General features: G+C 38.2%; 1 protein-coding gene and 1 long non-coding RNA gene across 5 annotated transcripts in view; both read right to left on the bottom strand.

Moving 5' to 3' along the window:
* The window catches only part of NOL4 (nucleolar protein 4), a 201,491-nt gene that overhangs the window by 73,787 nt on the left and 106,271 nt on the right, over positions 1–21,433 (bottom strand). For all 4 annotated transcript variants that reach the window (XM_027792460.2, XM_027792462.2, XM_027792461.2 and 1 more), the window contains exon 6: positions 11,635–11,918. In XM_027792460.2, the coding sequence (XP_027648261.1) occupies positions 11,635–11,918 (284 nt within the window). The remainder of the gene's footprint in view (positions 1–11,634; positions 11,919–21,433) is intronic.
* On the bottom strand, positions 585–5,895 carry LOC114013263 (uncharacterized). The gene is made up of 3 exons (XR_003556151.2): positions 2,901–5,895; positions 2,524–2,677; positions 585–2,415 (listed from the first exon to the last, which is right to left on the bottom strand). It is a non-coding gene; the product is annotated as an uncharacterized LOC114013263 (long non-coding RNA).

Below are 21,433 nucleotides of genomic sequence, written 5' to 3'. Positions count from 1 at the left end.
CTAGGGCCATTTGTGGTAAACCCTAAGAAAATCAACTCACCTTTCCCTGTTTTGCATGCAGATTCTTTTATCCATCCTGAGATCCAGCCCAGGAGCTCAATGGCAGAAGGTAAAGGGCAGAAATTCTGAATAGTTCTGCAAGGGATCTTCCTGATGGAGTCAGACAATTCCCAAATGCCATGGGAAACACAAGAGGAGGAAACAAATTACCTCATGACCTCTACCCAAATATAAAATGAAGTTAGAAGCAACATTCAAGAAATCATCCTGATTTTAACTACAATGCACATAAAAGACAATCACACACTTTTGTCTACCGGAGCACCTGAACACAAAGTTTAGGTGTGTGTCATTGCAGGTACCTCAACAAGAAGAGATGAGATCTTCTTAAGCTCCAGATTCACCTGTATGATTCCATCAATTTGAGGTCATGACCACTGTTCTCATCAGAGAAGTGGGGGAAAAAAATAAATATATCTATAAATAGATACATATATTTATATATATAAAAGAGAGTGTGTGTGTGTATGTATGTATGTATATGAAGAGAACAGCATCTATCATTTCTATCATTACCCATCAGATCTCGGGGGTAGCTCATGGCATAATCATGATGAGAAGAATGAAGAAAGCACAGATTGAATAGTTGTGAAAGGACACTGAGAATGACAGTCTGTGACCAAAGCAGCTGATGAGAAGAAGCATCTATATGGGAAATACTCAGTTGTACCATGCCAAGATCTGAGCAACAGCTGCAATACTTCATAGAAACACTGTGAGCGTCAAGCTGCAGCAGCTTAGTAAAAACTCTACAGATGCGTATGGAATCCATTCAGTATTAAAATGTGTCATGATATGCCATGCTTACTTGAGTGGAATGAAAACTCACACCAGTTACAGACCCCTACCTCTGGCTACATATTTTCAGACTTGCTCATATGTTCATACGCTTTCATCAGTGCCCCATGAAGAGTAAATGTTGGCTGTTTACACAGTTCTCAAATACCAGTTTCCAGGAACTTTTCCTGATTGCACAAGAATACTGTTCTGTAATACTTTTAACAGTCAGTGGCTTATTTGTTATCCTACATTTTGCAAAATCACTTGATTGCTTTCTTTTGACTGCGTTTAGTAAACATAATGCACATTTCACAGCTTTCAATGCTTACCTACCTCACCACCTTGCCACATAACTAATGTGGATGCTGCTTTTTTAATTGTTTCTTTGAAGTATTCAAAACCAGTCACTGTTAAGAGATGAAATATAAGGCAGGAAGTTTTGATGGAACATATGGCAGACAAAACCTCAAGCAGACTGATAGGGATTATTGGAGGTTGTTCTTTTTTACTCCCTATTCTGCGGGCAATAAGATACTGCTAAAGAGCATCTGGGAAATCCACCTAGCAAATCCCTTGTTGTTGCAGGATCTAGGACATCAGCAATGATTCCAGTACCTCACTTTTTTCCTGTGGCGTATTACAGCTGCACCATTGTTCTTTCCTATAAGGGTGAAGGTTATTAATCAGAACTTCATGGATGTTGTGATGTTTAGTGAGCTGAACTGTTGCAGATCCTCTTGGAGTAAATGTCTATTACTAAGGTTGCCAATTCCAGAGGACTGGACTCAGTAATTCAGGTGATTCCTTACAGTCCTCTTTTCTGGTAATTGATATTACTATCTACGTCTATTTTCTTTCTAAAAATAAAATTTCAGATAGGTCTTCCTAGGAGTCTTTGGAAGCAAATGGAGGAGAACAGAGGAGAATTAACACAAAAAGCTGAAGCAGCAAAAGGAGGGTTAAAAGACTAGCAACAAAAAGAAACATGAAAGAGAAAAAAATAGTGAAATAGTTGAAAAGTTGAATTTTACTTCTTCCTTCATTCATTAAAAAAATGACCTATTCAGTTCTTTCACATCACCTTGCAAATCCAGTTATGTGAATAAGTAAGTATCCAAAAAAAGCATTCCGTGTTCTAGTGTACCTAATTATTCTCAGCAATTGCTGTAGAGGGAAAATGGAGAGCACACAAAAGCACAGTTTGAAAGTGTATCAAGTATTCAGCAAGACATTTGACGAGTGGCATTCAATCAACAAAAAACAAGATTAGCTTGTGAGATGTCTGTAAGACAACTAATAAAAATTATATTTATTTTAAAGCCTCAGCAATATGTTGTTATAAAAGTCATTAAAGAAAAAAAAAATCTTTGACTTCTTTCCGCCCTTTCTTCAGCAGGTGACTTGGTGTATAGAAAATAATTCAATACCAGAAGAAAAAATAGGGCTAACATTTTGGGATTATCAACTTCTTGAATAACAATATATTTTTGGAGGAGTCTAACATTTGTAGAAAGTGGCCAATTATCAAGCCGTTCATCACAGGTTAGTTGAGGATCAGCTCTTCAACCTCTGCATCTGAAAAATAAAAAAATGACAGTTCATTAGCTGTAAATAATATTAAGACTAAACATAAATGTAGTAGGTAGCAATTGTTGCTGCCCCATTATATCTCGCTCAATTTACCATCAAATAGTATTTAATCTTCTAAGAGCAATATTTGCTCTCAGTCTTTTTTCTAGCTGGTAGAGGAGCTGCGTATGTGATAACAGAAGGAGAAGAAAAAGCTGCAGTGAACCATTTGACCTGGTAGGACTTCAACACAAATTCAATTTCCTTCCTAAGACAAAAAAACAACAAACAAAAGACAAAAGCAAGAGTTAGGGATTGAAGGATATTCATTGTAACAAGGCCCAGCCTTCCAAGTATCTGTCAGGAACAAACCCTGGTTGAAGTCAACAGCAATTTGCCTGAAAGGTACAGAGTTGGGTTCCTGGGCTGTTGAGTTACAAAAAGTTCTTGGCTGTAAACAGGGAGGGAAGTAGTAATTTCGTACACCTTACCTCACTGATCGCAGATGCACTTGATAGCTTTCTCTCTTGTCTGAACAGATGTCCAGCCACTAAAATCAAGTTGGACAAAGTCCTGCATCCCCTCTGGGTACAACTGCTTCTGTTTCAGTTTGAGGGACCAATGACTCCAAAGGTGAGTGTAAATGAAGATAGACAGCTGGATCTGTGAGTAATACACATGCAATCTGGAATCAACAGCACCACTGTCTGATACTTGACCAATGTGCACTTGTTCCTTTAAAAAAAAAACTTCTGAGAAAATTTATGAAAGGTCGCATTAAAAGTTATTCTTTTCCATGCCAGTTCTACATTAGCTGGGATTTCATACGCATTTGGAGCCAGACTGTATTCTCCATTACAGATATGTAAATCTAGGGTAGCATCATCAACTTCAGTTTAATTGACCTGGATTTCCATCATTGTAATGCATGCCCTGCAGGAAACCAATTTCATTTTCAAGAGCTTTCACTGAACATGAAAACCTGCTACTAAATATACTTCCAATGGGAAGAATTAAACATAGAATTGATGTTGTCATAGACAAAGGACTTTGATGAATGTGACTGTGAGAGAATGCTAAAGCATTCATATCTTTAGACAAACACTGCACTGATTTTTTCATGCACCTGTAGTTTTCTCTCTTCATAACACCATTCTATTTTGCTATTTATTATGGGTAACTCCCAAAATCAGAAGATTCAAGTCTGGACAAAACCAGTGCTTTATAAATTCAACTTCTTTTTCAAGGAAAAGGCTTATTAAACCATTATTAAAATAACATAATTTTTTTGGTACCAAAAAGGTACTCAGTGGTGTATAACAATTCCCCTATCAAAGAGCAGCAAAAAAGAAGACAGACCTTTTTTTCTTCATAGAACTATACTTCTTTCTCCAAACAACAAATAAACTGACTTTTGAAGCTGTAAAATTGTGATTTTCTCAGCTTTCTCCCTTTCTAAAAGTGGGGGAAAGTAAAGCCAAGGTGATTGATAAAAATGGTAGAGGAAAATATAACGGACTCAGTCTTTACAATGACACCAACCTATAAAACCCCTGTGTATGAAGTAGGCGTTAATAGGGAAAAAGAAAACAGGCTAGTTTGTCTTACTTGTGTAGGTGAGTGGGTAGGGAAAAATGAGATGACAAAACTCCTTGCATACACTGTTTTCTGTCCTTTCGTTAATATTTTCCATGCATAGGAGAAGAGAAGGGGCCTATCTCCCTCTATTGTAGTGTATCTATCTCCCAAGGAGGTGTGAAAAACACTGGCATGTCTACTACCTTTGCACAAACCTGAGTACAGCAGAGAAAGAAAAAGGTGCATACTTCAACAGAACATTTGAGCCTGCCTTCACACACCAACAAAGTGAGGTGCAAGCCAAAAGATGTTGTAGCCTTGTATTACCCACCATGATGGCAGCGGGGGTGGATTTCAACTTCAGTTCACTTCTATCATTTTCACTTTTGAATCTCAGTACAAACTGTTTCCAAGGACTTAGTGAAAAGCAGCAATGCTGGAATCTATAGGATAACAATTAAGGCACAGCTGTAAGAAGTCACCATCTTCTCCTTGGTGTTGTGGTTGGAATGGTGGAAGCAAGCTGGGATACCTGTGGAGCTGCAGGCTTTAGTCTGTGCTGATGTCTTGCTGCTCCACAGGCTGTATGTCATGCACTATCTTTGCATTCTGCTCCATTCTTACGTTGGTGTTTACTCAAACGCTAGTACACCACTAACTTTTGTAATGTCCTGCCTATACTTTTCACCACACTTTGCTTCCCTCCTCATATGTTATTCATTACAGTAGCAAACAGAATTTCACGCTAAGCCTCTTCCTAGTCTTAACAATTAAGACATAAAATAAGGCTGTCAAACATCTGGACTGCAGACACTTAAGATATTTTCATTAACAAAAGAGCAGTCCGTAAAATACGGCATTGCTTTGACACTTTCTGTCCTGCTATGGAAATGAAATAAAATATAACAATTAAAACAAAACAAAACAAAAATCCAGTTTCCTTTTATGCCATACGTAGGTAGCAAGATCCAACTTGAAGTAAGAGAGATGAGTGAGAAGTTCTGCAGAGAGGATGAGTTGGAGTCAAAAACTCCTTTCTGAAAGGCTTAACTAGCTCCTAATTCAGTTTCATTATCAGTAACTTGGGCACTTGGCACCATAAACTAGAATGGCAAAAAGGCATTTTCTTTGAACCAAAAAAAACCCGGTATGCAGAGTTTACTAGTATCCTCAAAAGAGAAGGACACACTTCTATCTTACCCTTTTTAGCCTTCCTTCCTGCTTAGAGCTAAGGTAATCATATCATGTAAGAACCATATGAAAATGTGCTCCAATTCAGCTGAAACCTGTCTGTGCCATTTGAATATAAATAATGAACGATGATGAAAGAAAAAAAGAAATGATAAATGTTTTCATTATGAAGTGAAAAAAAAGAAAAGAATGTCTCCAACACTGTTCTTCAACGTGCCAAATTCCCACAATCTGTATTTTACCTCTTGCTTCAAGTAGATGCACTCCTATTTCACACTCCTTTAAGAATTTTTTTAACACATTTCTTACTAAGTGGCTCAATAAGCTACTACTGCTCTATATAAAAGCTCACTGTAACTCCTGAGGACCCCACTTCTACATGCTATATGCTATATGCTCCCTCATATACTGACCATTTCTCCAAGCGAACTTGCACTAAAAATATAGGCAAAGGGGAACTAGACAGTGACTTCACGCGCTGCAGAGACACGGTGTCAGATGTGATGATGTTCCCTGGATATTAGGAATGACCTTTCATATTTTCCTAAGATACAATCATATCTTTAAAAATGAGAGAGAGAGAAAGGAACATATTGAAACTCTACCTTACTCCTCAGAGTTCATGTCTGTCTGTGGCTAAATTCATGTGTACTTTCGGAAAACAGCTGGATTGACGATGCATCAGCAAGTTACAACAGACTAATCAGTATATTTGTATATTCAGGCCAGGTTGATTGGACAGTTGTGCCTGGCTTCCTTCTGTAATGATGAGCTTTGGCAAAGGAGATGTTACGAGATTCTACAGCTGGACTAACCACTGAAGATGACCAAAGTTTTAACTAGGGCATCATGCAGAATGTTAAATGACTCTTCACCCAGGATCTCACATCCCCTTTCAGATCCCATGCAATGTTACCGTCTTTAAATACCTTCTTAGAGCAGGACCTGTCTTATAAGTGGACAACCTTCCAGCCTAACCTGCTGTAGTGTAAATGCATCCATTACAGCACCAGTTTGAAGTTGCAATAGTTGGGAATACATGGCCCCTGGCACTGGCCCATGATGGTAAGACTGGTCTTTCCATCAGGCTGAAGAAAAAAGCTTGAGAAACACTTTAAAAGTCCAACATTAAAGGAGTGACAGAAAGATCTTCCTTTTAGAAACTACATGACAGCTCTGCCTTGCTGTGAACCACTGTAACTATAATGACATGAACATTAGAATGCAGTAGTATAATTAAAGGTCATTGTATGCAGCAATAATTATTTACTGTTCTCTTCTTTAAAACTTTGCTTTTCTTTTCAGACTTAGAGAAATATTAATTATCTTGTGCATTTCTCCATGAAGCCAATTAGACACTCGGCTAAACATAACGCATATTAACTTAGCCTACCATACATACAGAGGGCCTGGAGGTGTCCAGCTTTTCTATCAGAAATTTTGTCTGGTAAAAAGAAAAAAGACATTAATCAGCTGCCTGCACTTAGTAGATATCTGGACAAAATGGACACATGGTATGTGTCCTCCTTGTTACCTTACTTTAATATATCTCCCAGGCGTTCATGATCAGTAGTATGTGTTTCTGTCTGGGAAATCCCAAACAGAAGTTTTGCATATTAGGAACATCCTTTGCAATAGAGACATAATGAACTATTTATTGATCCAGGTAAGATACATGGCATGATATAAGTACAGCTGGTTAGCTCAAAACCTGTTTTCCCATACTGTATCACAATAACCTTGTTATGCAAATGCAGAAGAGACATCATTTCAAAGGAGTGGGCTTGCTGTATTTCATGAAATGATGTAGAAAAGATAAAGAGATAAAGCCATATAATGAGATTTTAAAAATAAAATATATGGTCTAGGAAAAAGCAATAACACAAGAATCACAAATCAAAAATCTCAGTGCTACAGAGACTTCACTGTGGTCATACAGAAACCTAGCAGTCTCACACGTAAGTATATAATAATCTAAAATAATTTATATGTGCACTTAACTATTTGAATTCATAGAATTGCATTTGCAGAGCATTTACACATTAGTTTTATAACTCTTTTGTCGTACAAAGAACCAGACCTGTTAAGGTAAATTTATGTATATATTTGTGCAGCTATCCAAAATTTCACTGACTTCAGTTTAGCCCTGAATGGTTGTAGAAAGTTCTGCTGCCGTGAACATCTCCATCTTATTGAAGGATGAGCTCCCTAATATCAGCTTAATAAAATCATATATATAAAGTATATACATACACATATACATATATACATACATACTTACATATATGTATATACCAAATTTTTCATTGCATGACATTTTTCCAGTGAATGGTAACACAATTTAGACCAGATTTTAAGGTTATGTTACAATTTGGCAACTCCATTTGGCATGTGGTCTTTTTACACAGAGGTTACCACACATACTCACTGCCTGAAACTGAGGATTCAAAGAGGAAAGTTACATTGTCCACTGAAACATCACACCTGTTTAAAGAGTGTTATCAACATCAGTTTTAAAAGTCATATTCTGAAGTGACTGAACAGAGTATTCTTTAAATAGTATACCCTAATAGTTGGAAAATTAAAATTTGTTCACAGGGTTATCTGATCTCCAGTCTTGCATCAGAGTCTCTTCTGACAAGAAGACTTGATTTGTTATTCCCAAAAAACTACATTTCTTACAAATCACTAATGATTTCCTCTGTGTACATTAGAGAGACCTGATTTTAGGGAAATGTTAGGTAACCCTTTTTGGACATCCAAGACTCTTTCATAGACTGAAGCCACCATCTAGCAAGCCTTCCATATACCATAAGCATATAATTGCTTCAAATAGGTATTGACAAGATGAATATTCTAAATATTGAACTTCCACAAAGAAATAACCATTTAAAAAACCAAAACATTTGTCTATTAGCTGTCAGATTTGCAAAGAAAATATGATGGGAAAACTACAGCTCTTATCTCAACTGCTTCTTCTGATCATGTTTCTGCAGTATGTACAAAACTATCAATCAGAACTGTATTGTCAAACAGTGGAGCCCACCTCTACACATGCGAATGAAGTATTGTTCTTGTAAACAATGTTGTACAGGCAAATACTTATAGTTTAACAAAACTGCTTGTTTCCAGAAAAAAATAAGCTCCCTTAAAAAAATTGTGATTTGGTCAGGAGGTATAATATGTTGATAATTTTCAACAAAAAAAAGTAGTCTTTTGTCTTTTTGTGGCTAGATTCAGCTCTGATATGTTATCTTTAGACCTAGTGACAGGTCAGAACAGATACAAGTTGACCAGATAAACTGTGGCTGCAAATTTAATAAAACATACATGATGCAGTATCCAAAAAGGAGATTCAGACGCAGCAGATAGGGAATATGTCAGCCAACAGATCTTCCCAGCTCCAGCCCTCTGACTCTGGATTTCACAGAGTCCTTGCCATCTCGAGCAAGTAACATCATCTGCAGGCTGAACGGGCTGTGGTAGAAGCTGGAGGAAGTATGATGTATTACTTCCTGCAATGTTAGCCCAATAATTAAAATATATTTCCCCTGCATTTAGAAACCAGGTATTTTCTTCGCTAGCTTCTTGCATAACTTTTCTCAATTCTTTGCCACATAAAGGTACTGTAAGAATACTACATTATAAGAAATGGCATATCAATTTGATATTTGGTGAATGCTGCAGATTATTTTTCTCATGAAACATGATTAGAGGTTACACTGAACACATTTGCTTACCCATCACTACCAATATTGCCATTATTCAGGTCTAATCATGCCTGATAACTGTATAACTGTGAATGGCTTGGTGGTTAGATGCTGCGAAAGCACTGGGAGAATTCCTAGATGACTTCAAAAAACAACCCATACACTTGTTGTATTCTGAGTAAAAAAGGATATGTGAGATGTGGTTCCTAGTAAACTATAGTACTCTATTAACCTTACTTTTCCTTTATTTTGTTTCCTTTATGGCAGAGAATTGGAGTCCTGGCTAGTTCCTTGTGATACGGTATGCACGTGGGCAAGGGTGAGTACTGCACACAACTAGGAGTTTGATCTTCTGCATTGTTCAAAATTAATCGGCTCAGTAACGGCCAGAACACTCTTCTGGAAGGGCCCAGTAACCTGAATCACCATGGGAAGGCAAGAGGATCTCCTTGATCAGGTTTAGGGCTTGTAAAACATTATCTGACTCTTTAGCATGTAAGATACCACTTAAGGTAAAGCAGTAGTAATGATTTATATGAGTGTATATATATGCATATGAAACACTGAGATGCTGTACAGTCCCATTCTATTCTAATACACTGATGTTTTTTGTTCCTTCTAAAAATACTCTGTAACTTTTTTTAAATGTAAAAAGTAAGAGTAGAATTAATCTGTAAAATATGAAATTGGCCACAAAAACGTTATTTTACTCTACACTCAGCTTAAAAACCTTGTGACAATTTTTTGTCTCAGTAGTGTGTTCTTCCTGAAATCTGCACTCCATATTTAATAATCTTTACTGTATACCTAATAAATCATATACTTAAATGAACTGTAAACATCAAAATGAGTTTCACTAGTACAAAAAAGGGAGACAAATCTGCATATTGTTTGCAGTATAGAGTGGGTAGGATGACAGTGAGTGATGAAAGAATGTATCGATGTGGGGGATGATTCAGGCCTCTTAAAATTTGTAGAATAACAATAAGATGGCTTTGACTGTCATCTCAGTTCATTACAAACAGATTTTTAACACTTTTTGATACTTTTTTTTTTTTTTTTGCATCTGAGTTGGAACTGGTTAAAATTAGAAATGTAACACCAGACTAATGTTCTTGTCCTAGCTATAAATGAGTTCCACAGTAAAACTGTTCCATTTCTTCACCAAGCTTATTCCTGATTTGCAAGAGTAATGGCAGTAACTGAAGTGTACCTTAGGCAAAAGAGCCTGTGTGTCTATCAATATTTGGGTGACTGGCTTATAAAAGGTTCACTGGAACAATGTGCCCTGAAGCAAATGAAGATACCATTTCGTATTAGAGAGTTAGCGACTCACTGTGCAACAAAGTACTGAGTGAATCCAGCACTGCAGTATGCATGCACTCAGAGACTAGAGATCTTCAGAACATTTTCAATGAAACGAAAGTTTGTCAAAACAAAAATATTCAATGCAGATAAACAGTTTTTCATAAAGATTTTATGGAGAAGGTTTTGGGATACATGACTTGCTAAACTGGAACGGCCAAAAAAGACTAGCGATCTCCCATTTGGTCTTGAGAGCTTTCTTCTACCCACCAAAACCAGATACATGAGTTAAAATAAATTTCAAGGGGTTTTTGTTGGTTTTTTTTACTCCACAGGCAATGAAGACGGGAGTTAAAACTTTAACATCAATAAATGCTGTTCTCTAGACATCAGTCATGTACAATCCCTTTCTGGATATACCTAGAAAAAGCAATTTTCCCTATCACTCCTATTGCAAAGCTGTGCAAAAAATGTGGCCATTCAAAATATATCTGTGTTGTCAGGTAATTTTGTGGTGGGCTACTGAAAGCTGGTGACTAGCATTAATAGTACTTGGATCCAGTACTCACATCCTATTATTGCTGCTGTAAAAGTGGCAATCCGGTTGGGAGTTATCAGATAAAAACCAGGAACTTGTCACCAATAAGATAAATGGCTAAATTCTATGATAAAGGACATTTCTTCACCCTCCCTACAGTATTCCCTCAACACCCTCCTAGAAAGTTAGTATACCTGATCTATAGGATCCATCTTCATATACAATATAGCCACCCTTGCTTCTCCTTACCCACATGATGGAAACCACAGAGAAAAGCCCTCAGGGGATTACAGATTTACAGCTTCTTAAAGCAAACTTGTCATTTTTAATTCAGGTTAGGTGCCTGCATAACACAAACAATCAGGAAGGAAGCAAACCAGCTCCTTTCAGATGCTGAGAATTCACATGTAGTAATCGGCTTGGGCATACACACTTGGCATTCATACAGATTCATTCTACAGATATGTAATACATGTAACGAGATGGTCATCTATAAATATACATAGATATATGTATCTCAGTATGTATACATATATATGTATCACATTATATACATATTTAAATATACTTATTTTTTTTCAAATGGGTAATGTAGACAGTTCTCAATAAATGGGCTGATAAAATTCATGCCTGATGGAGAACTGCACTGTTTTTTTTCAGTGTGTCAGCACAATATATACGCCTATATATATGTATTCACCCATGTACATCCACATACACTTAATGTACGTATGCATCGTATATGTATAACAGAGCATACAAATCTATGTATAGCATTTGAGTAATGATGTGACAAACATTAGGCACATTGCATTAAGGGGAATAACCTTCGGTTTGGCCTCATAAATCTTTTCCTTTTCTAAGCTACACACTTCATATCTGGAGCATGTGGAAGCATCTTACCTTGCTTCCATTTTCTCTTGCCTCCCGTTCCATCTTGAGATCAGATATTAGGAGAGTCTTGTATTTGTTCTTTCCATTACTGCTGTGATCATCTAGTCTGTATTCTGAAGTCAGCTGAGCAGAGAGGGGACTGTCACTCAGGTTCAGAGGCTGCTCATCCTGCTCCAGATTTGTTTTGCCATTACTGTTGGTTTCTGCCATCTCCCTGCAGTGTGTTCCCCCTGAAGCATTGGAACTGTGTCCCACGGTCTCATTGCCATTAAAACTCTCTGCGGCTGAATCATCTATTAAAAAATATATATTTTCAGTCACATGCCACATCATCATCTCTGTCCAGTTCAAACATAATTTATACCTTCAAAATGTTTTCAAAATAGAATGAAAATTGTTTATATTACTAGCACCAGTACATTTCTGCAAAATGTGCACACACACTCCTCCATGTTTTCAAGTAAAAACTTTATGTAAATCCATAAAATATTACTAAGTTAAGGGAAATTATCTGGGCTGACACCTTAGTGTCACTGTGTACACAAAAGATAAGTATCACAAAGGATTTTTAGGGACAAAGTGACAAAGTCTGCCTTAATCCATCTGCCTGTCCATATGTCTATGTATCTATTTAGATTCTTGTACCATACTCGTTATTGCAGTATTGCATATTTCTGAAATCAACAGAGATGCACATGGTACTGAGAGAGAATCTACTTCTCAGGTTTTAAGGGTGCAGAGCAGCATATGTCATATCCATAAACACCCTCTTGCACAGATACGATGTAAATACATCTGATGTATTCACTGCTGGCAGTAGAGATTATACTGGAAAAGCTGACTCCAAAAAGAAAGATCCTCTCTTCATTTCGTTCGGGTGCTCAATCCCTTTGCTCATTCATTGTGTGTCATACTATATTTAGAAATACTGTTCAATAAAGGATTAAATCATCAACCTGAAAGTTACATCTGAAAACTCTGGATGTGTTGCTGCTACCCCTAAGATTTTACAGCTGAAATGTATGATTAATCTGTGTCTTCACATGCTTATGGGCTTGTGTATACTGTGTTTGTCAGCACTGGAAATTGCAACCTGTGCTACTACTCAGTCCTTTAATTCTGAACAGCCTGGGTGCCAAAAGATTATCTAGTAGAACAATTCATCCTTCAATGGACCAAATGGCAGCAGAATTTGGCCTTACTTCTTGCTCTCTAAAGCACCTTTTTGCTGGCAACTTATATGGTTTTGCTAATGGTGCAAACACCTGCCTAGGGCTCTACAAGCCTATGCTTATCACAGACAGTGGGAAGAAGCAGCTGGAAACAAAACCAGGGAGTTAGCAGCCAGGAACACATACAGATTGAAATTGGAGATACGGGATGAGATGGACCTTAATGTATTAGTACCTTAATATACCATCTGCTCTCATGCTCTTCTAAACAACTTGCATGGAAAAGAAACAAACACATTTATATATACATGGAATGAAAAAAAAATAAGTATCAGACACATTATCTTTAAAGGATGGGCTTAGCAATACTCATGCTTGAAACAACATGATTAATCATATTGTTGACTCTCCATCATTAATACAGTAAAAAACAACTATTCAGTGCCCTCAGAACATAATTTTAAAAGCGAATAAAGTATTGTATAAATGGGTAATGATCTAATTCAATTAAGTACTCAGAGAGCCATTGACAAGCCATCCTACATCAGTGGCTTGCTCGCTGTACACATCCAACACTGTCATGTCATGAAGTATACAGGACTGGGCACACATTCTGAACATATTTTTCTAAATTGCTTTGTTTTGTAAACCTGTAAAAATAAATCTAGTATAATGCAAATACATAATTTAAAAAAACTTAATTAAAATGCTTTTATTTAAGGAACACTTTTTTGGTTTACAAAATGCTCTATAATTAATGGCAGCAATAAAAAATAAAGCTATGTTTTGGTATGGACCACTTTTAAATTACCTTCTACAAATATAAATGCATACACAATAAAATGCATAATATTCCTAGAATAAGACTTTTAAATGTGTACACCAACCCGACTTGCAACACAGGAATGGAAATGTTCTAATTTAAAAACCTAGGACTGCTTGAGGATTTCAGCTCTGTAAATGAAGAGGGTGAGCATGATTTATCCTTAATAAACTTTCTATCATGCCCTGAGACTTAGGTCTTACAGGCCATAACACACTAAAAAGGTTAAAATTCTAAATGCAGTTTCAGAAATAAATACGCAATTTTATTATTCTGAACTAGAAAATGGCATACTAATATTGGGTCTTTGCTTTTTTTAAAGAAAATAGCCATATTTACAACTAATTTTAAAAGCTGAGATATCAGAAAGAAATTCAGATTTCTTTGTTTAACAGAGAAGCACTTTGGTTACTGCCGATTTGTATTTAGTACTGTTAACAGGTAATTGGCTCCTTGATTATCAGTTTAACAAGTGACAGTTTCAAATTAATTAAATCAATTACTGAATTGGTCACTGACTGAGGGATGCTCCTCCCTTTGAATGGCTCAGAAAATTCCCTGCTGTTGGAGTACAGAGAGAAACAAGTGAGTAACAAGAGGATGCAGAGACCCACCTAAAAGCTGGGGGTACTGCCTACTCTGCAGCACACAACTCTGATCCCTAGGAAACTTCTGTGCACCTGCACTTGAAGGTTCTGGGCCATGCAGTGCAGAGCAGTCACTACTAGGACATAGATGGCTAAATGGGAATGGTGGAGTAGGAAGAGAGCTATGCCTAGAGCCAGATTCAGGAACAACCAAGTCCAAAACAAGGCTATTAGTTTTCCCTTGTAATCATGAGTAACAATACTTTTTTTTTTTTTTTTTTCCCTGTATGATTAATGTTTGACAGCTAAAACTTACACATGTGTGAGAATGTTACAATACAGAAGAAAGAAAACCAACCACATTTTTCATATTTTTTCTAAAACACAACCGTTGAAAAATTCCTGTGCTGAGTAAACGTGGTCAAGCATCACAGTACTTTGAAACAATAATATAGTATTTACATTATTTTTGTCTTTACTTAGCAAAAGCTCAGTTACTTGAAACTCGGTTTCTACCATAAAGTCAAATACCTGCTTTTACAGTCATTTAACCTTGCTTGTTAGAGATGGGAGCTATTGTCTAGTCAGGACGTTCAGGAGAATGGCTACAATGGCTATAAATCACACTTTTGCCAAGTAAATATACATATGTGCTGCCATAAACGAAATCAAGAAAAAAATCCAGTGGTTTAGTGCTAGTAGTTCCTTACAGATGTTACCATCCCTGGGCAGCTGGTCTATTTTTGCCAAGAGTAAGACTACTCTAAAGCAAGAATTTCTGAGGTATCAGAATCACAGACCATATCAGGATTAACTGCTTTGGGGAAAAAGGCAGGAGGGTCCGGCCCAGGAGAGGAAAGGCACGTTCACCCTTGGACATGGGCAGCCACTGCCCCAACATGTGCCAGCCCTGCTCACGGCTGCTGGGATGAGCCACCCCCAGCTCCTGAGCCCGCAGAGACTGCAGGCCCTCACAGCTGCCAAGGGGCAAGGTGGTTTCCTGGAGACCTGTTCCTTGGACCACCCTCCCTGGTGGCAGCTGCCTCTCCGGGGGGCAGGAGGTGTGACCAACTCACGCCTTCAGCCTCCCAGGGCCGCAGCTATCCGCAGGCATCAGCCATGACAGCATATGATAGCCTCATCAAACGCTGCGGTTTGCTCTGGGCAGGACACGTCTCTAGAAACTGTGCACTTATCAAGCCCGTATCCCAGGATGCTGGAAGACTGGAAGCACAACTACAACTGGTTTTGTTACTTAAGCCTGAAAAGGGAGAGTCTGACTGCAAAATGTGTTATGTGTTTCACTTCTGGAAAACTGCCAGCTGGTGCCTCACCTACGCACAGATCCTGCCTCAGGGATTAAAGACCACCACCCGTCAGAGAAAGACTTGAAGAGCAGAGGGAAGGTGTCTTTGGACTGGGCAGTAGCCGCTTTCCTGAAGCAAGGAGTACTGTCCAGGCTTAGGCATGGACTTCTCAATCATGGACGAGTACTTCTTAAACCTCCTGATGTCGAGATCTCCTTCTCCCACCTTGACAGAGCTCCACGCTGATCCTCTGCTCTGACCAACACCCTCTGGACACCTTCAGTCCAAGTACTCTCAGTGTTAGGGATAATTCTTAAAACAAGAACCGCAGTAATTTTCCTACTTCAAGTTAGTTTCTTATTATTCATCCCATTGCATTAGAGCTTCTACATCCCCTTGAGGTCAGCTAGACACAAAGTGGCACTAGCTTTGTTTCTGCACAACTGAGAAGTCCAGGCTCCTGAGAGAAAACTTTCCAGGCTTGTTGCAGCCACCACTGCGTTAGCTTCTCCCCCTGCTTTTGAAGAAAACTTGGAAATAGTGGAATAGACAATGCCAAAGAAAGCCCAAGTAAACAGATGCTCTGAATATGAGTTTTGATTCTCAAAACTGTTGCATCCTTCATTTCAATTAACTGCCACAAACATTTGCATTACCATGGTCTAAACTTCTGCCAAAACCCAGTTTCTTTGTATTTAACACCTTGGATTCTGCAAGGTGATTTCTGTAGCAGTTGATAGTTTAAGGGCACTCTGATTTAGAGCAGAAAACCAGATCTTAATTTATAGAATTGTGTTCTCCTACCAAGTAATGCCTAGGTTTATGAATGGGCAAACAACATACACTGTTAGGATTCAAGATTCTTCTGTTACAGGTTAAAATACAGTTCTTCCACCCAGAGAGAACTCTTCAGACCAGATATGTCAAATGCTCAACACCATTCTCAGTAAGAGCGTTTTTTCAAAGGAAAGCAAGTTGAAGTATGCAGCAAATCTGGATGGAATAACAAGTCCTTCAAACACCATTTTTTCTGAGAGCACAAATTTAAGATCTGAACTCTGATTTAAGTGTCATTGAAGTACTGTGAATCTCAAACCTGGGTACATATATATAAATCTCACTTGTCTCCTTGAGAGAAAAATTTCCAGATGTTTTAAAGGATCTCTTGCACTACTCTTAGCAATCAATTTCATACTATAAATCAAACAGACTTTTCATATTCCTTGCCGGAAAGTTGGGAAGAAGTCAACAAGCCATTCCACATGAAGACAGATCTCTCAATAAATCCTCTCCCTCTCTCAAATTAATTCCCAGGCAGGAATTCAATTAATACTTAGAGTATGCTTAAATAGTTTATATAGCTGAGATTTCAGCTACCTGAAACTTACTGCATATTTTAGTAGTCAGTAATCCATAGTGTTGGCCTTCAGCAATAACAGTAGTAGTGTGGCACACCCGTGCAACCACACAGCCACACGGAAGCTCAGATCTGCTGAGAAGACAACATGGTGATGGGTCAGGGAGCTAAGGAATCCTCCACCAACACTAAGCATGAAGCAAGAGCCCCGTGACACCAAAGCAGCTCTAACACAGCTCCCCTTTTTTGCCATGAAACAAGGCAGATAGCCTACTTTAACTAGAATTTAGAAGAAAAAAAAATGTGGGAAAGGCAATTAACCTCATAGCACCTTTGGCTCTTTTGAGATATTCTGACTACATGGGGGCATTCGACAAGTCAAAACCATTCCTGGTGATAATGAGTCCAATTAATCACACTAAGTAAACTAGGCGATCGTTGGGGCCACTTCCTGCTTTATGAAGCAGAGAGCAGAGAGGGCCACATATGCAGCCCAAACAGAACACTGATGCCTGCAGACTCCAAAGTAGTATGCACCCAGGTTAAACGAACACTTTGAGTGGGTTACCTGTCAACACAGCATCTCTGAGAGCAGCAGTTACTGTAAGGTGGGTAACTGCACTTTCTAAAAGGAGGAGATGGGATGTGAATGAGATGAGTGGGATGAGTGAGACCGAAGTTTCTGGCTGTGGAAGTGCAGACTGTCATAAAAACCACTCTTAAAGATCATCTGCCAAAGTCCTGTACGATGAAGGTTGCTTTAATCTCTTTGGGCTGGACATCACCAGCCCAGACCTTGCTAAACACTGCCTTACACCCTTAGGATTCTGTTTCATTTGAACAGGATCACTTGCAAAAGACAGCACTGCAGACCAAAGACCGATAGACTCCAGACACTTTAGTTACTGTGCTGTTCTTTTTTAACCTTTGGCTTCAGTCATGCAAGTGTTTTATCTTTTCTATGTTAAAACACAACTTTAATGAAAATAATATTTGCTACATAAGCAAACATTTAAAACTAAGTTACATTCCTTCTGTAACTCCACAAACCCAAGGAATGCTAGCAAACCTTCCTAACAGGAACTATTGAAAAAAATGCTCTACTGGCAGCAACTGACGGCAGGCAGTTTTGGGAGAGGAACACCATGCATCAGACAAAAAGTGGTGCAGGGTGCTGACTCACAGAAAATTCTGTAGTATGAAATAATTATAGAGACTTTCTAAATTAACTGATAAAAACGCGAGGTCACACTTCACTCCCACCATTTTTCACAAGGACTGTTTAATACCAATTTGTCACAGTTATGTATTCGGTTATGCTTCATTTACATCACAAGTCATGTTTCAAGCACAAGTTCAATAGATAACTTAAAAGTCAGCCAAAATCAACTATTTCTATTCATCTTCTCTATTTCCTTTCATATTATGATAAAGAGAAGAGGTTCTACTAATGTAGGTATAAAGGTGATTTCACACCCTCTATTATTCGTCTTTTTGTAAAGCATTGGAATGGCCATAGTTGGTCAGATCAAAAATCTGTTTAGTCCAATATCCTATCTCCAGCAGTGGCTATTAGGAGATGTTTAGGGAAGACAATAAGGCAAGCAGATACAATTCTTCCTTCTATGGCTTGCTGAGCCCTTAATAATTTTCAGCTCAAGGTCTTTCTGAGTTGGATTTGGTTTCCCGTAACCTACTGATACTCAACAGATTTCCATGCAAATATCCAGTCTCTCTTTGTACTATGTAAATCTCAAGCACCCTTCTCTGCTCCTCCAAAAAGTTACTGCCACTATTTCTGTTTCCACTAAAATGTCAGTGCTGTGTCAAAGAAACAAGGCAGGAATTAAGAGGCTGGCAAGAAGCTTTCTAGAATACAGAGTGAGGTGATGTGCACAGAGTTCAGTGCCTTCATTCGCAGTGAGACTGCATTTGCTCCACTACAATAACATGTGTTAATCGTCCTCTTCAGCTAACCTCACCAACATCAACAATTTTATGTTTTTCTTTTGATAGCTTTCCTGATGTGGTTGGCTTCTGTGAATTCAGCTATGGAACTCACTACATGGACATTTGAACCTGGAATGTCCATTAGTTTCAGTGTGATGCCAATCAATGAGTCCCTCACTGGTGTCTTCAGTGATGGAGCAGTAAGTCAGGAGCTACTTCATATCATCACTCACTGCATGCATTTATGAAAAGAAAAAGGAACAAAAGCAAACTACAAAACTAATCCTTAGTATTGTCAACAACAGTACAGTAAATTTGATATACACATGCACATACACAGTGGAATCGGCATTAGCCAGGCTGTAAATCTTATTTCATTATTAAACAACTGCCCCAGTAATTCACAGTTTTTCCATGGGTAAATGTCTCTTCTTGTTGGTGCCACAAAACAGGCAGATATGTTATTAATCATAACATTTAATAACAGAAGAGTGAGCAACTGCCACTCCATCAGCAACTATCAGAGAAATAATAGTACTCTCCTGTTAGTCACAGTTTTCTAGAAGGGCTCATTTATAAAGATTCATGAGTGACTGCATGCTTACTTTGCCTGCAGAGCTACTGTCCCTGCATATACACAAAGAGATGAAGCAGAATGGCTACTAGGAGACTACTGCACATGTAAATAACCAATTAAATAGCTCACCGGGTGCATACTATTTTTATTATCACAATGCATCTAGTTTGTACTTGTGCTTTGACATTTCTACTTCAAAAGACAGCCCTCATTGCCCCTTGGGAGAAAAATCTCTGGTTTTCCCTTTACTCAGGAGAAACCTCTAGGGCACCTTTTGTGACAAAGGCTCTGTCAAGCAGTTCTTAATACAGAAAACCTGCAATTCTTCTAAAAGTTTTCATGCTGCTTATAGGATCATACTGGACAGCCAAGATATCTGGGATTGAGAATGTGGCTTAGAGCTCCATCTCTGGACAAGCATTGCAGGAACAAGTCCTCAGCCCGATATCACATGAATGATGCCAGATATATTGCCTTATGACTCATCCCAAACAAGACTTCAGAGCAGTTTATTGGTATGAAGCTAGGAACTGAGGAAGACTGGGAGACAAGCAGGTAAGCAGGGCTCAGGACAGACTAACTCTGACTTTTGAGATTCACTAAAATTCCAACCGTGTACAGAACATACCAGTGACAAAGATATTTGAGACTGCAACATGTTAAGAAGGCGAAAGATAAAGCCTTTTCTTTAACATAAAAAGAGGTAACCTAGGAGATATCTTACCCTCTTCTCTTCCCTGCCCAGCATGGAAGAGGCTTATGCTGCTCTAGCGAAAGGCTGCTGTGGGCAGCAGGAGCTGCCACCGTTCCCGGCAGCAAGAAGTATCTGGTGCAGTGCCAGCAACAGACAAAAGAGTAACACATAGGTGCATGTTTGGTGCCTAAAAATCAATCCAAATGGGGCTGAAAGGAATTACATTAAACCTGTCTACCACTTGGACCTAGTGCATGTGTGTGATGATGCATTTTACTTAATTAGGATGTAACCAGAAGACAAAAGCAAAGAGGAAAGATCAAGTTGGAGTCAGTAGAGGAAATACTCTGCAGACTGGATGCCCCAAATACTGTCATTTTAAATAAAGCCCTTTAAAAGTCTAAAATTTAGCCTACCAGCTTTAGTGTGTTGAGTGGGTTCACAGAGTGATATCAGTCTGTACTTTCTTCTGGAGGGGTGAAGCCCTGAGCACAAGCAAGATAAATGATCGCTTGACAGCTCTGCACCCCCTCAGCAAACTGCTGCCTGCTCTTCCATAAAAGCAGCAAGGCTATAGAAAGGCTCGTTACACCCACTCCATCAGTAAGACTGGGAGAGAAAGGGGCAAGTCTTAAGAGCAAACAGAAATGGTGCTTTGAGCTTCACACATTCTTAGCAACATTTAACCCAAAATCTGACTTGGGCTCCCAAACTTTACAGTACAAACTGCTGCATTTGCCTGTCTGCTATATACCTAGCAGAAAACTGAGCAGAAATTTCCTCTTTAAATATGAAAAAAATCATACGCCTGTTAATATTTTGCCTACCACTAGAAGACTACAACGAAGCAGAAATAAGAAAAAAATCTTACGTACCCAACAAAAGAACAGAAAAGCATTGAGAAAAGTTATCTATATATGCCCAAATGTAGGAAAACCAAGAGTTCTGCAGTTCAACAAACACTGCTATTATATTTTAAGTTTCATTTTTGAACCATTCTGAAGACTTGCAAGCATTTTTTACTTTACTTGTAATATATTTACATGTACATTTACATGTACATATGTAATTATATATATTTGTAATGTAGAAGCAGTCTCCGTAGCTATAACGTTGCTATTTAGGTGCATAAAACAAAGAGTAACTACGTTAAAAATGCCCTGTCAGCCCAGTATTTTGGGTACCTCTAAAATAATGAAAATAGTTTGAGTTGACTGCATAACTTCCAGTAATAATATTTCTACAAATAGTTCAGATTCATTAGACCCTGCATGATCAGGTTTGTACCTCTAGAGTTCAGGATTTAAAAATGGCAATGCATTTTTTAAAAAAATATTTTTA

This window comes from Falco peregrinus, chromosome 3 (genome assembly GCF_023634155.1).
Source record: "Falco peregrinus isolate bFalPer1 chromosome 3, bFalPer1.pri, whole genome shotgun sequence".
Classification (NCBI taxonomy): Eukaryota; Metazoa; Chordata; class Aves; order Falconiformes; family Falconidae; genus Falco; species Falco peregrinus.
The sequence above is the reverse complement of the archived record's forward strand: the minus strand, read 5'-3'. Positions and strand labels throughout refer to the sequence as shown.